The sequence below is a fragment of the Zosterops lateralis genome (assembly GCF_965231275.1).
Source record: "Zosterops lateralis genome assembly, chromosome: 9".
NCBI classification, from domain to species: domain Eukaryota; kingdom Metazoa; phylum Chordata; class Aves; order Passeriformes; family Zosteropidae; genus Zosterops; species Zosterops lateralis.
The window spans coordinates 10,475,388-10,491,330 of NC_139769.1; the positions used below are offsets into that span (position 1 = coordinate 10,475,388).

The 15,943-nt window shown below is 57.7% G+C and overlaps 2 protein-coding genes across 2 annotated transcripts; both read right to left on the bottom strand.

Annotated features, from left to right (window-relative positions):
- Nucleotides 1–244: 244 nt before the first annotated feature.
- On the bottom strand, nucleotides 245–6,839 carry B4GALT2 (beta-1,4-galactosyltransferase 2). The gene is made up of 7 exons (XM_083867999.1): nucleotides 6,681–6,839; nucleotides 4,035–4,421; nucleotides 3,438–3,673; nucleotides 3,174–3,364; nucleotides 2,782–2,904; nucleotides 1,626–1,730; nucleotides 245–1,496 (listed from the first exon to the last, which is right to left on the bottom strand). Exons 2-7 carry the CDS (start codon nucleotides 4,348–4,350, stop codon nucleotides 1,346–1,348), a joined length of 1,122 nt encoding a protein of 373 aa, XP_083724125.1. The 5' UTR covers nucleotides 4,351–4,421; nucleotides 6,681–6,839; the 3' UTR covers nucleotides 245–1,345.
- A 2,541-nt stretch (nucleotides 6,840–9,380) lies between these two features.
- On the bottom strand, nucleotides 9,381–15,929 carry ATP6V0B (ATPase H+ transporting V0 subunit b). The gene is made up of 8 exons (XM_083867124.1): nucleotides 15,812–15,929; nucleotides 12,780–12,828; nucleotides 12,215–12,298; nucleotides 11,694–11,771; nucleotides 11,046–11,115; nucleotides 10,658–10,709; nucleotides 10,077–10,267; nucleotides 9,381–9,700 (listed from the first exon to the last, which is right to left on the bottom strand). The coding sequence occupies exons 1-8, from the start codon at nucleotides 15,876–15,878 to the stop codon at nucleotides 9,677–9,679; spliced, it is 615 nt and encodes a 204-aa protein (XP_083723250.1). The 5' UTR covers nucleotides 15,879–15,929; the 3' UTR covers nucleotides 9,381–9,676.
- Nucleotides 15,930–15,943: the final 14 nt, after the last annotated feature.

A 15,943-nucleotide genomic window follows, 5' to 3' on the forward strand; every position in this document is an offset into this window, starting at 1 on the left:
GGTGGGCACTTTGTTAGACCCCCCCTGCATTGCTGAGTGAGCTGGGGGATCTCCCAAGGGTGAACAGGGTGAGGCAGGAGTTCTGCTTCCCAGCCAGCAGCTGGAGGTGTCAGACGGGACTTCCTCTCTATACTCCACAATCCCACTTCCTCATGCCCAGCACCTCAGATGGTGCTTTCTCCCACCCCCACAAAGTCTGCTAACTTTTCAAACTTTTATTAAATACAAAACCCCCGGTCTCTACGACCGAACGTTGCATTCAACGTACGCTGAAAAAAAGGGTCAGACATTCAAATGTACAAAAGTCGCCGGTGCCCCCCAGCCCTGGCGAGCTGCCCTGCTCCCAACCCCACTGCTCCTAGCTCCCCATGGAGTGTCAGGGGTGCTGGGGCTCCCAGTCCCATGGAGGGGCACAGGGCTCCTGCCCTGCATTGTCTCCTGCCTGCAGCCCCCTGCCCCTGGCATGGAAGGGGGAAGGCAGACAAGGAGAGACCTCAAGGGGAAGATTCCCTCCCTGCTAGAGGGGCTGCACCAGCCCCCACCAAGAGGGGCTGGGAGGTTCAAATGAGCCCTATTTCTCCCAACAAAGGGGGGAGGGCAGGTGAGGGCAGGCGCAGGCAGGGGCTGCACACACACACACAGCACCTGCCTTTGGGCAAGGGGGATGGTATACAGCTGCCATCCCCCCAGCCCTGGGGAAACTGAGGCACAGCGAGGGGCATTCGCTAATCAGAGGTCTCTGTTTGTCAGAGCTGAGACAGGGCCCGGCTCTAAGCACCAGACTAAAGCAGAGGAAGACAGCAAGCCATGTCTGTGTGCCCAGCGGCATGGGCAGTGCCTGGCCAGGGCAGCAACCTGGCCCTGATCCTGCCTGCCTGGGGGCCCCAGGCTGCTCCCATCCCCAGCTGGGGCAGCAGTGGCTCCAGCGCTGGTAAAGGGGGAAGCCTGCACCCCACTTCTCACAGCGCTGGTGGGGACCCTCTAGCTCTCACAGAGCAGTGGGATTTCACCCTCCCCACCCAGGGTGCAGGCAGGAGCTGGCATGGATTGGGGGCTCCTTGCCAGACTTGGGGTTGCCCCCTCCCTCTGTGCCAGGAGCTGCTCGCAGGGCAGCTGGGCTCATCCACCAACACACCACGTATGGGGCAGGGGTCCTGCAAACACACTCGTGGGGATGGGGGAGACGGAGAAATCCTGGGGACCAAAGGGCTGGCTGGGGGGCAGCCGTCTCCGGAAGGCAGCAGAGTAGGCAGAAAACATCCCTGTCCAGTCTTGGCTCTTGAGCTGGGGCAAAACCCACTATGCCCAGCCAGCCTAGGCACAGGGGTTCCCAGTGACAGGAGCACTAGCCGCGGGCCAGGCGGGGCGGTGGCCTGCCGATCTCCACCGTGATGTTGGTGTACATGGGCTGGCGGGAGATCTCCACCAGCCGGTACTGCAGCGAGCTGATCCCATCCCGCTTCATCGTCATTTTGGTGTTCTGGATCTTGGTGAATCTAGGGGAAAGAAGAGCAGGATGAGGATGGAGGGATGTCTTGCTGTAGTGCCAGCAGTGCTGGACCTCTGTGGGGGTGAGCAGCCAAGTGATTGCCCAATGTGCCAACTGCCCCAGCCCTGTGACTCACCTCTGCGGGTTGGGCTCGTTGTGTTTGTCGCGTTCATGCTTAATCATGCGGTACCTCCCGATGCGGATGTCGGGCCTTGACACCTTCATGCCATTCAGGGAGATGCTGGGGGCCAGGAGCAGGGTGGGATCAGTGTGTGGGCACTAGGGTGGGACATTCCCCAGCCCAGAGACCTCCAAGGTCACACCCCAGGCAAAGTAAGCCTGTCCCCGGTTAAACAAAGCTGTGCCAAGATAAGCAAAGCCAGGCCCCACCCAGGCCAGTGCCATGACTTATGGTGCCACATGCCCCATGGCAGTGTGCCCAAAGTGCCACTCCCATCCAGGGACCAGCAGCTGTATTTAGCCTGTGCTGTACACAGGCAGTCATCCATGTGCAGCCATTCATCCCTCCTTCCCTCTGCAGCCCCTGCCCTTTACATTCCCTGAATGCCACTGCCTAGCCCGTCCTTTGGAGCCCTCCCCTTAGATCAAGGGCTGCCTGAAGCTCTTCCAGAGCTCCACACTTTTTGTCCCCCATCCTGAGCCCACCTTGTGTGGAAATCAACTGTGCCATGTGCCTACAGCTCCCACAAGGGTGTTTGGCTGGTCTGGCCATCACATGCTGCACACTGGATTCCCTGGGCAGCACCATGGGGGAACCCATAGGAGGTGAGGTGGCCACCGTCCAGCTCTAGCCCCCAGTGCAGCGTATGGGGAGATTGGGCTTTGCTCAGCACGCAGCCATACTGCTGCCTGCCGGCTGCTGGCAGGAATGACTGCGTGGCTGCTGCACAGACACCACTGAGATGCTTCCAAGTTTTTGATCTCAGCCCTGGACACATCCAAGTCTAGTATCCCAGCCCCTGTATGGAGCAGAGCCCACAGGCACACCACCCTGTGGGCACAGTGCATACCATGCTACAGGCTTCAGCCACAAGGGAGGCAGAGGGGTGTCCCACAGCCCTCCAGCACCCTGGGAAAGGCCAGTTCCATCCATGAGAGTCACCAACCCCAAAGCTGGAGTGTAATTCAATCCCTCCCTGACATGTACCATGACCCACTTACATCCCTCACAAAACTGGGAACACCAGCGCAGTAATAATGCTAATTCAGTGCTTGGTGGGGAGCCTGCTACACCCCAACCAGTCAGTGCTAGCGAGGGGTTGGGCACCTACCGATTAAAGATGTCATCGTCCTCTCCTCCCCAGCCCCAGTACTCATTGGGAAAGCCATTGATCTTCAGGAACTGGGACTTGCTCAGCCCAGAGACACCGCCAAAGTAGCCAGCATAGGGCAGCCTGCAGGTTGATAGCAAATGGGTCAGCCCCAGGAACAGGCAAAGATGGAGGTGAGCCCCATGGGGACCCACAAGTACAAGGACCAACCCTTTCCTGTGTCACCTTCCTACCCAGGGCTCTGTGCCCTCTCCCATCTCAGGTCCACAATTCAAGCCACTGACCTCATGCCTACCCCAGGTGACAATGAAGGGTGGTTGCCTTGATGCCATCTCAGAGAGATATTCCAGCCCTGCCTAGGCAGAAAACTCCCAGCTCCCCAGGGCACCCACCTGAACCCAAACTTGTCCATGCCAACAGCAAAGTGCCGTGGCTGCTCGTAGCAGCGATAGAGGTTGCGATCGTCCATGGGGATGAGGTCCACGTCGCTGAAAATGAAGCAGTCATACTCCTCGTCGTCCTTGAGTGCCTCCATGAATCCCACGTTGAGCAGCTTGGCCCGGTTGAAGGTGTCTTCACCAAACTGCAGGGCAAAGCTCAGCAATGCCTGCTTATCCACCCCAGCCCCATCACCCTCTCGCCCCTGCCCCTCTCACCTGGTTGATGATGTAGATACCATAAGCCACCTTCTGCCGGCGCAGGATGGGGTGCAGGTAGTGCAGCCAGTACTTGAGGTGGTGCTCGCGGTGCCGGAAGGGGATGAGGATGGCCACCTTCTGCCGGGGTAGGCAGTCAGGGGGGGTGTACTTGCCGCCCTGGCGCACATCAGGGTTCTCCCGCTGCACTCGCTCCATGCTCATGGGAGAGCTGAACTCGATGAGCAGGCGCCCAACTGTGAGAGGGGAGGGCAGGGCGATGCCCACAGGACAGGACATGGTCAGGGTCATGGTCACCTGCCGCTCCTGCCCAGAGTGGTAAAGCAAACAGCAAGGGGGACCTGCAAGGGGGACTGACACTGCCGAGGGCAGAGAGTGCCCAAAATCTTTCCTAAACTGGAGCCCAGAGAGACTGGGCTAACAAAACCTGAAACCAGCTGTCCTGATACAGTTCCAGGCTGGGGTTTCTCTACTATTTCATGGGGGAGCCATGCCCAGGGCCAAGGGGATAAGGATGTCAGCCATGAGCACCCACATTAGCCCCATGTTCAGAGTCAGAGCCCAAATTCATCCCCACGCTCACCCAGCATGTCTCACCTAAGCCAGGAGGTGTCTCCTGGCAGGGCTGCAAGGGCTTCTCAGTGGCAGACTGGTTGGTGCTGGGCTTGGTGCTGGGGGATGGGGCCTCAGCACCGGCTGGCCCGTAGCTGGGAACGGTGCCGTTGGGGCGGGAGGAGTTGGAGAAGGGGTGGGCGCGCGAGGCGTTCCTGGCGTTGAAACGGCTGAAGAAGTCCAGGTGCTGCGCGTAGACGTCAAAATAGAGGATCATGATGATGACAAAGTGGAGCAGGCAGAGCAGCAGCACGGCCTTGCAAATCCTTTCCAGGGTCACCCCCAAGAGCAGCCTGGTCATCTTCTGGGCACGGGCAGGCGGACATGTGCGCTTGGCGGGGCAGGGGGGCGGCTCCAGCCACGGTCCTGATCCTGCCAAGACACCTCACGCTCAGGACACCACAAGCCTGAGCCCCCAACCCAGACCAAATGACACTGGGATAGCACAAGTAGCACAGGCCTGATGCAGACGTGAAGGGCTTGAAGGCTGAGAGCCAGAGAGCACCCCTGGGGGAATGCTGCACCTGGATCCCTGCTCTGAAGGCATAACCATGAAGATATGAGAGGTCCTCAGCCCCACATAGCAAGCCCCCTCCTTCCTTTCCTAAGCCAAGACCAGAACAGGACAGACTCACTCCCCTTCCCTTTTTCCCACCCAGAGGGAGGATATGGACACCTCCAGTCTAGCCACAAAGAGCCTCTACGGAGGTTGGGCCCTTGACAAAGGCTATGCTCTCCAAAAACATGGCCAGCCTGGGATGTCCCAAGGGCACCACAGGTGTCCCCACCAGCCACCCTTTTCTGAGGCACCCTCACTTCCCTATTCCTCATCCTGCTCCCTCCCCCCAGCAGCAGCACCAAAGCGGGGCAGCAATGAGAGTCACGCCGGCAGGGGCCCTCCTCGAGGCACCCAGCGGGGGAGCAGCTGCACAGCAGAAACCGAGCCAAGCCAAGCCGAGCCGAGCAGGACATCCCAGCCCCCTTGAGTCAGGGTTCCCTGCCACATCCAGGGGGGTCTGGCTTACAGCCAGTGGCGCAGATCCTCTCCCCTCCTGCTGATGGTGAGGCCTCCCGGGACACTGGACTGCTAGAAGTCAGGGTCCCCTTATCTCCCACATGACACCTGGAGCTGGGCCAGAGCCCTGACAGGAAGCCAGCTGGGAGAATCACTAGAGAGTCCCAGACAAGTCAAACAATCTGGCCTTTTCCAGACCTGCCACTGCCAGGGCTCAGGCCACAGCACAGCCATGCACCCCCGTTCCTGCCCTGATCCCTGTCGTGCTAGTCCCTGGTTTCAGGGAAGTTGCTAGGACACAGCAAAGCAATCACAAGGGACAGTACCGGGGTTCACAAAGCCCTGAGGACCTCAGGACAGGCCAGAGCTGCTGCATGGTCCCTGAGGGGATTTTGGTGGCTGGGAGTCTGCAGCAAGACCCCCTGCAGGAGTGCAGATAGCACCCAACAGTGCTGGCAACTGGTCACTGGCAGCCACTGTCCCTGTCTAGTGGGATCCCCCAGGGAGCCACAGGGCACTGAGTTGGCAGTGATGGCCACATTGGATGGGTATGGGGATTGGAGCTGATGCAGGATCCTTCACCCAACCCTGCTCTGGGGTGTCCTCTCCCAGTTGCAGGACTGACCCTGGAAGGCAGACCCTAGAACCCACTGCACGCAGGGAAGTGCTGGAAAAGGCTCTGAGCCCTTTGCCCCAACTATGTCCACCCTTCCCTCTGTGGTTAGGGGTGTCCTGGCATGTGTCAGCAGCCCAATCCCACATACAGTTTTTTTTCTAGAAAGTAGCCCTCTGAAGAAAAGCTATCTTTGCTGTTATTGCTTAAACTTCCCCCCGATAACAGTGCCTTGTTACTCAACACAGCCCATGACACAGCCTGCCCCCAGCACCTGTGAGAAACCCTCCCCAAAAACCTGTGCAGTATATGGAGTGGAGTGAAGTGCCTCAGCAGCCAGACAGGGATGCAACAGGGAAAAATCGGAGCTGTTTTTAAGGGGCCCTTCGGCAGAATGGTCCACGAGGCAAGTAGAGAGTAATGCTCAGCAAGAACAAAAGCAAAGCACTCCATCAAGCAGCAGCCACAGGACACCACGAACATGAGTGGGCTTAAACTGCTAAGGAGGGGGTTATGAAATATGATGTCATCTCCCCCCACCGCAGCATCTGTGCAGGGTCTGAGAGGCCAAAAGCAACCTGGGGCTGGGGAGCTGGTCCCCAGGGTTTCAAGCCAGCGCAGTATGTGCCATGGGGCTGGTGATGCTCGTTTTGGAGGGGATGCTCAACCCGTGGACTCTATTCTTCTTCCCAGAAGACCCCCCAGGGCTGGGAGAAGGGAGGCACGGTGGGAGCCGGTGGCCTCGATGCCCTAAAGGTGGCCACCTCCCGGCCCAAAGCGGGGCGAGGGGCCGCATTCAACACAACTAACACTCCTCCGCCCCCTAATTTTTCCCAGTTCCCGACACATGCAAAAACTTATTTAAAAAACGAGAAACAATCTCAAAATTAGGCTTTTCCCCGCGCCAGAGTGGTGCTGCCCACGAGTGACCAGGATCGGTTCCCGCGGGTCGCATCCCGGGCCTCCCCCGCCCGGCCAGGCCTGCCCGCGCCGCTCCACTCACCGCGGCCTCAGGGCTGCCGCGCCGCCCCGGCGCCGGTCAGCGGCCCCCGCCGCCGCCTCCTTCTCTTCCTTCTCTTCCTCCTCCAGCCCCGGCCGCCGGCCCGCGGGCTCCCATGCCCGGGGCTGCGGGGGGCCCAGCCGGCCGGGCCGCCGCACCGCCGAGAGCCGCAGGGAGACGGGGCCGCGCCCGCACGCCGGCTCCGCCCGCCAACGCCGCACCGGGCGGGGCCCCGCCGCCGCCCGCCCCGGAGCCCGGGCCCAGGAGGGCAGTCCGGCAGGCGCCGGGGCGCACGGACGGGGATCCCACGGATGCAGACACACCCCGGGGTGCGCGATGCCTCCGGCTCCACCTCGGGATGCTCAGCCCTTGGCCCCAGGCGCGGCACCGGGGCCCCTCCAGGCCCCCTCCGGGACACAGGCACGGGGTGTCCGCCTTTCTTCGTTCCCTTGCTCCTTGTTCCTGGAAGGCAGCGCCTCCAAGGACCCACCTGCGGCGGCTCCCCCGCTCCCTGCCGTTGGTGCTGGCTCAGCGTCCGCTGCAACCTATTTGTGGCTCCTTTCCCCCCCCCCCCACCACCCTTTCTGGTTCATTGCTAGGAAACAACTGGGAATCTCACTGCCCTTACCACAAAGGCATCAGTGAAAGATCTTGGTTTGGTCCCACCGCAAGTTTGGCCCACCACAAGTAGTTTTTGCACTGTCTCCAGCCTTTCCCTCCCTGGCACCCCCTCAGCTCCCTTCCCCAGCACTTGTGCCTGTTCAGAGCAACCTTGTCCCCTGAGGCCTCTCCTCCTCCCCTGCCGGGCTGCTCACCCAAGCCAGGGCTTTCCAGCTCCCTTCAGCAGACAGCCTCTCAGAAGAGAACTGAATGGCACCCACCCAGCCCAGCCCTGCTCCACCCTTGCAAACGGGCCCTGCTGAAAGCAGTCCAACTTCTGCCTCCAGCTCTTGGTTTGGCTTCTCAGCAGGTGGCATTTTCCTCATCAATACCTACACATGGTTACCAAAATATCTTTTAACTCCCCCTGCTACTGCTTCTAAATGAAACAAGGTGTAAGATCCTGAAGCCTTGTTTAAGTTTTTTTTCCTCTGCTTTCCAAGTCCTGGAACCGAAGCATGCTCACGTAGAATGACATGCTCACCTTATCACTGCTGGCTATGGTAGGTGGGCTGTAGGTCACCTTGAGAGTAGCCCTGATGGGTATCATGTCCTTATAAGGGGTCTTTTGCCAAGTCTAGAGCCTATTCCCTTGCCAAGGCAGTGATATAGATAGGCAGGATTGGGAGAATGGAAAAACACCTCACAGAGGCACATTTCTGACAGCAGATGGATATTTCTGACAGCAGATGCATTTCTATCTGGGCAGGGCAGAGGCCCATCCCTGAAAAACAAGTGGGTGAGTCTTTCAAGACAGCTGCTAACCAGGAAGATGATTAACCCGTAAAGCAGCTTCTCTAACACCAGCACAAACCTCTCCAACCCCAGGCATCCCTTCCCTGAGCTCATTGTGGGTCTAATGAAATGGTTCTGCAGCTCCCACAGGACAGGCAAAAATCTGCCCACACCTGACACTCTTTCTTCCAACCAGGCAGTGCCCAGTTTGTGTCCTGCCACTACACAGGTCTCACATTGTTCCTCACTGTGAGAGCCTCCAGCCTCAGGGGACAGCCAGCACAGCTAGCAGAGGCAGCAGCTTGATTTTCCCCCCACAACTGTCATGCACCCTGGGCTGAAATACGCTGCAGTCCCAAAACTCATAGGACAATGTGGAACAGAGGCAGGAGAGCAGCAGATCTCAGAGGGGTCATGCAGAGGCAGCTGCTCTAGTTCAAGGGCAAGAACCACCAGGCTCCAGCAGGCTCACTGCTGCCCCAGCCTGAGGCATCCATGTGGGAAGAGAGGGGCAGCTCTAAGCATACATCTGCTCTGACACAGCACTGGAAGATCAGTGCTTTCCCTGTGAAGGTATACCAATAGAAGAACAGGATGAGGGCCTTGTGCTGGATACAGCAGAAGCAGCAGCCTCCAGGTTCTCTGCAGAGCATATGCAGAAGGACCTTGTTCTTCCCTTCCCCCAAGCAGCAGATGAGCTGCAGGTCCAGCTGTCTACAGCCAGCTTCCCCACACTATTCAGTGCAGCCAGGGACAGGGAACAGAGCCAGCACAAAGCGTCCCCACCCCGGGACCTCTGCCAAGGCCCCCTGGACAGAGGGGCACGGCAGATTGGAGAGCCCCAGCACACAGCCAAGTCACACCACAGAGCTGCTGGCTGAAGGATGTCCTCTGAAGGTGCAAAAGTTTCACTTGTCTGCTCTTCTGGTGCTCCCCAGCTGCACAGTGGACACTGTGTACACACCCACCACACTAAATTACCTGGATGGGAGCTGAAAGGCCCAGCTTGTGTTGGGCTGCTAGGAGCCTGGCAGAGGCAACTCAGAGCTGCCTGCTGCCTGTTCCAACAGCCTTGTACCTGCTCCAGGCAGCAAGGCACAGCCCTGCATTCCCACAGCCCAAATGGTGACTCTTGTAGCCTGGAAAGACAACAGAATTAACCCCACACAGGCAGGAAACCACCAGGCTCCTGGAATAGGACAGGGATTTTTGCCAGACGCACAGAGAGGAATCTCTGAGCACTGGGGCAGCCCAAACCAGCAGTTGCTCTCTGCAAACCTCCCTAGCATGTACAAGGAGGAGAAAGAGCTGGACGAGAACCATATTTATTTCACTGACACAGAATTGCACTGATGGTTGATTCTACACACCAGGGACAGGCAGCAGCAGGGCCCCAGAGGCTGGGCCGGGCTGCTGGGGGCAGAATTCACACAGAGAAATTTGTTTCTTCCAAGGGGCCGATTGATCTGCAGGACGGGGCTCTACGCAGTCAGGCTCCTGCTCCCGATGCCAGGAATCTCCCACCCCATTCAAGTACAGAAACATTAAATAAGTATATACAGAACCTCTTGGGGTGGGCTGGAACAGGCTGAGTGCAAGAGGGCTCAGCCCATTTTTACTCTGGATGTCTAGAAAGAAAGAAGAGAGGTTAGGTTGTGGCTCACAAACCCCAGCTAAACACCCCAGTCCCACCCAAGCACCCCAGGACAATCCAGAAGCTGCAGACAGCTTATCAGTCCCACTGGTAAAACATGAGCATCACACAGGGTGCATGCAAGGTGACACTCTCAGTGACAGAGAGGCCATCAAAAGGGTTCACAATGCTGCAAATAGGCACAGTATGCTATAAGAAGAGTTGTGCCACCCCAAACCTGGTAAACAGCCTCCCCATCCCAATGCAGAAGATTGTGCTGAAACCCAAGTGTGTCTCCCTGGGGCTGATAAGCATCCAGGGTGACAACACCTTGTGCTCATATAGGCCTGGTGGCCTCAGGAAGCAGTTACCTGTAGAATAGCAACGATGACCCCAAACAGCCCTATGGCACTGCCAAAGATTTCCACAATCAGGATCTTGACGAAGAGGCTGGCATTCTGGGCATCAGCCAGGGCAGCCCCGCTGCCCACAATGCCCACACAGACCCCACAGAAGAGATTACATAAACCCACGGTCAGACCAGCTCCAAACATGGAGAAACCTGTGAGAGAGGAATGCTGCAGGAGCAGGGCATAACCCCCTTCCACCTGCAACCAGGACATGCTGCAGAAGCTCTGCCTCAAAGTGACAGAAGACCCAGAGCTGCCAAGCCCCAGCAACACCCTGCTTGAGGAGCAGGACTGCTCTGAGGTGTGCCCCAGCTTCCACAGTGCCAGGCCACTGTTCCACCAGGGCGAGGAGCAGTGCTGCTGCTGGGCAGCACAGCCTGCTGGGTGCAGGAGGACCTCGAGAAGGTAAGTAAAAAGCTGTCTTTTGGCAGAAGAGTCACATGTCCTCCAGACATCAGCAGCAGACCATGGTAGGTCAGAAGGTGGGGGTCAGGGTGTGGCAGTGCTTACAGCGACAGCACAAGGGACACTGCAGTCCTTACCTGCGTGGTAGTTTCTGGCTCCAATCTCTTCTGGGGTGACTCCATTGAAAGGCTGACAGAAAGCACAGGATCTGGGTTAGTGACAAGTCTGTGGTCTCTGGAAAAGTTACCTGTCCCTGATACAGCACAAGGCAGCCACATTTTGGCCAGAGCCATTCCCTGACTCCACGCCAGGCTGGCTTCATGGCATCCACCTTGTGTGTGCTCTCCCAACCCTCTCTTCATCACAGGCAAGGATCACTACACAGAACACCAGTCCAGGAACTCCCAAAGGCACAACAGCGTTCAAAGGCTACCCCTCACAACGCTGGCCCATGACCAGCTGCCCATCCCCACCACAGCCCCAAGGCTGGTGCAGAGATGGCACAGCAGCCCAGTGCTCCCATACCTCAGCCATGTTACTGATGACTATTGCCATGATGATCCCATAGATGGCCACGGCCTCACAGAAAATGATGCTGTGGGAGAAAGGCAAAGCCTGAGCACAGTGTCTCAGTCAGTCTGATCAGTGTCCCAGGGGAAAGACCCCACCCCCAGGAGCCCCTGCCACTTCATGCCCAGCCAGTCAGACCCCTCCACACCCATATGGGAAGCTACCCACTGCTTTCCTTTCAAACTAGGGGGAGCTGCCAAACACATAGGCTGGATGCTGGTTCTGCTGTGGCACCTGAGTAAACTGCAAGAATCCTGTGGGAAGCAGGCCTAGGAATCCCTGCCCTTCACCAGCCTGTTTCTGCTCCTTGTGGAAGGGTTGTGCAAGGAGAACCCTTGCCTAGGCAGGATGTGTGATCTCAGGGTGTTTGTTTTGAACACACTGGGCTCATTCACAGTGTGATATCACACAGTGACCCTTCAAAGCAGCACTCTGGCTCTTTTAGAGCTCTTTGTTTTGAAAGCAAACAGCATCAGCAGCTCAGCAAGGAACAGTCTGCCAGCAGCACCCAGCTAGAGGGCAGACAGAAGCCTCTTCATTGAGTGGGTTGTGACCTGCTACACTCAGGTGCAGCACAAGAACTAACCCCAAGTCTGTGCTTACCTCACCAGATTCTTTGTTTTGATCCGTGGGGCTTTGACTCCACCACCGATGATGCTGGAGCCCGTGATGTAAATCCCCCTGTAGCAGACAAGGGTGGTTGGTGGAAGGTTTGGCAATGGCAGAATTCTATACAGAAACCAGGATCTTTCAGCTGAGCAAAGAATCAGGCATGCAGCTGGGGGACACTGAGCACTCAGCCTAGCCACTCCCAGAGTATGAGTGGCCCCAGGCTTCACTACCTACACCAGCAGAACTGCTGGGGCACAAGAGCCACCACTGGACAGCCTGGGCTGAGAGGTACAGCTTCCAGAGACTTCCCTGTCTGTCCACTACCACTGCTGCCTGTGGGCTGGTTCACCCAGACCCCACAGTGGCTCAGCAATTCAGCCCCACTGCTGTGGTGACCCACAGCCCTACATGTACACATTGTTCTACCCTCCTCTGCTGTGGGAAATCTGCAGTGTATACACAGCTACCAAGGTGGGATAGCAGGAGAATGCTGAAGAGCCAGTCCCACTCACCAGGCAGCTCCCACCACAGACAGGGAGATGGCCAAGCCGATGCCCAGGTTGGACCACATGTAGGGTGAGGTCTCTGTCAGAAACCTGGAGAGGAAGAAGTACCTTGAGTTAGCACAGAGGCTGAGCCCCCATAGTACCACCACATAGCCTACCCCAAAACATGTACCCCTCCACCAAATTAAGAAGCCCAAGCTGGGTTGGGCAGCCAGACAGCAGGACATGACAACCTCTCTCTGCCAGTCAGAGACACAGAACCCTCACCTGCATGGATCAAGATCCTCCTCCCAAACCCTCATTGTGAACTGGAAGCCTGGGCTCGGAGACACGGATGGCAGAGCAGCAACAGCTGCACCAGGACCTCATACAGAGCCAGCCACAGGAACACACGGGCTGTATCCATCCCACCTCCCGAGGAGCAGAGGCCCTGCTCACTGTAGATCGTTCTCCTGTGATGCAGTGACCACTGCCCATCACTCAAAAGCAAGTGCTGCTCCTGGGAGACACTGCCAGCACCTCCTACCTCCTCACAAAGCCCTGAGGATGCCCGTGTTTACAGGGAACTCACCAAGCCACATCGAAGCGGAAGCCCAGGTCAAATATTGTGTAGCAGATCCCTGGAAAGCAAGAACAAGATGGAAACCTCCAGGGAGGCACCAGCTGGATCCAGCACTGCCGGTTCCTCCCCAGCCTGCAAAGCCCCTAAGCAAAGACCCAGGAGCAAAGCACAGCATGAAGGAGGATTACTGGGAAGACACTCTCAGGCATGCAGAGCTGTGGGGCAGGGTGTGCCCTCCAAATCCTACCCCCCCTGATTCCAACAATTCCACATCAGCACAGGACAGGCAGCCTGGACCTGGGATACTGTCAGACCCCATCCCAGCCATGCCCAGCAGATGATCATGGTTGTTGTTACACCCAATTTCCATCCCCTAACCCTGCTGAGCACCCACAGACCATGCTGAGCTGCAGAGTGTCAAGGGCAATGCACAGCCCTGTGCCCCAGCACCATCTCTACCCTGGCTCCCCAATGGCTCAGCCCTGTTGGAGAGCCACAACTCCAGGGGACCAGCTGTGAGCTCTTCCCTACCACAGGAGGGACAAGATGAGCAAGGCTGTGCCCTGATTGACCATCACATGCTGCTACATCACCATCCCATCAGCATTTGTGTTGCTTCCCAGAAGCCCATCAACACAAGAAGCACCATCTTTCTTCCAACACCCCCTTTCCACGGCTGTGGGTTCTAGACATGACTGTTGTCCTCAGCATTTCCCCCAGGGTAATTTCCAGATAAATTTACACTCCAGCACAGGTGGGAGACACCAAAGCATTACTCTGAGAAACTCAGAAAAGCCCTTCCTTTTCAAGGAGGGATCGCCCTGCTGTGCTCATCTCCTACCAGGGACTACAGCCAAGAGTCACATCCCTGCACCGAAACCCTGCCTTACTCTGAGCTCCTGAGTGGGAAACATGGCTGCACACCAGAAGAACACTTGCTCTTTGCTGGAAAAGGGAGGGTGACCCAGCCCTAAGGAGCAGATAAGCACAGGCATCATGGCACTGTGTGCTCCATGCCAGACAGAGGGTGAAGGGAGAGCTCTGCTGTATCTGACTGTAACCAGCCAGAGCCTGCACGACGCTGATCCCACATACGGTTGGGAAAAGAGGAAATGGGAGACTTCTGATGTGCTCAAAAGCAGAAAAGAGGTCACTGCACGTGTCTCACTGCTCCCTTCCACCCCAGAGTAGCAGCCTGGAAATAGGGGGTGATGGCAATGTGGCCAGCAGAAATATGGGGGCAGGTTAGAGAAGCCCTTCCCTGAACACAGCCAAGACCTGCAGGACTATTCATCCCACTGGAAGGCCTCAGCACTGCAGGTCCCTTGCAGCAGGGATTTCCCCATTATTCTTGTGTGCTCACCCCTCCATGTACAGCTCAGGTCTCAGCACCCCACTCACCACACTCAGGAGAGCACAAGACCACTGTCAGGCAAGCCAGTGAGCCCCATAATGGGAGGTGGTAAGGCTGGCCACTCTTTCTGAGCTGGCCACAGATTTGGGGTACCTCCCCCTCCCCTGTAGCAACACACAAGAATGAAGAATGGTGCTACCACAGACAAGGAATACAGAGGAAAGCCACAGCCCAGCCTGCATGTCTGGCAACCTCCAAGGACAATCTCTAGTGCTGGGCCCAGCCAGTCTATTACTTGTGTTTTGGGTTTGCTGTCAGAACAGGAACTGAACCCAGCCAGCCTCAGCTGCCTCCACTCCCCAGAAGTGGTAAAAAAAGAGCTACAACCAGTTCAGGGCAGATCCTCAGGGCACCTTGCATGTCTTCAAGAGCAGGTGTAACCTTCGATTCATATGCAAAAGAAACAAGGTAAAGGACATTCTCCTGTGAGCTCTGATTCGAAGCCCTGAAGCCAGAAGGACAGAAGATACAGCAGCAGGACTGGAGGATCAAATCAGGGGTTAGGACAAAGACAGAAAACACACAGACACTACTGCAACACTGCATGGAGCAAGACCACTTCCTGCTCATGGTCTTCCTCAAAAAGGGACTGCAACAGGGCAGGGGAAGTTAAGAGCAGCTGGGCTCAGCTCAGTGAGATTTTCCAACAGGCTCACGTTCACAGGGTGAATCTGCACTGGTGTGAGCTAAATGATTCAGAGAGCCCAGTGAGGCAGCCCTAGGCCCACACTGGGTTCACCAAGCCCTGGAAACACGAGGGAGTGAGACACCCTTCAGACTCATTCTCTCCCCTCACCCAAACACTGAAGCAAGGGTCAAGGTTTCCTCAGCCTCTGCCTGGTTTGTGGTCACTTCATTCTATGCTAAGAGAAAATAACCAGCAATCCCAGCACAAAATCTACCTGCTGGCCCTAGGGCATTAATTCCATCCTCCAAAAGCCCAACACCTTGAGCAGCAGATCATGGGCTGCCAGGAGCTGCAACACGGCCAAGCAGCAGCTCCACAATTATCCAAACTTGCATGTTCTTTCATGCTGCCACAGCTCGGCAAAGCAAGGCGATTTCTCCCCCCGAGAGACATCAACCATCACAGTCTGAAGGACCAGGCTTCTCCTGCCTTTACCTCCCCTAATCTACCAAATCCAAACACGACTCCTGGCTGGCATCAGCACCTTTCTGCCCTCGCTCACACAGAGAAGCAAATCAACTGCTCAAGCCAGACGGGCTCAGAGCGCTGAAAGCTGCACATCCAACAGCGACTGGGAGTTACACGGCACCGCTGGGGGTTCCGAGGGAGCAGCTACAGCCCCGAGGGGCGATGCCCGGGCTGGGCAGCCCCACAGCAGCGCTCCCGGTCGTGCCGCAGCCCACGGACCAGCCCTGGGGAGCACAGTGGCAACCGGGGGCCTGACAACGCTGCATCCCTGAACCCCCGCCTTCCCCTCCCACACCAAAGCAACCCTCCCAGCCCCTGTGCAGCAAGGGAACAGCCTGCAGGGGCACAGGCAGGAACCACAGCCTCCTCTCGGGCCCGGAGACGCCTCCGGCCCTACGACTCAGCCCCGCAGCGCGGCCCCCTGACCCCTCTTCTCCGCGGCCCCGTGCCCTCCCCCGCCCTGGTGCTGACCGACGCCAAGCAGGGTGGTCCAGAAGGCGAGGCCGAGCCCCGAGTAGAGCAGGGCGAGCCCCGTCATGGCGGCGGCGGCGGCGGCACCGGGCGGCGCGGCGGGAGCGGATCGGGCCGGGTCACCTGACCCGC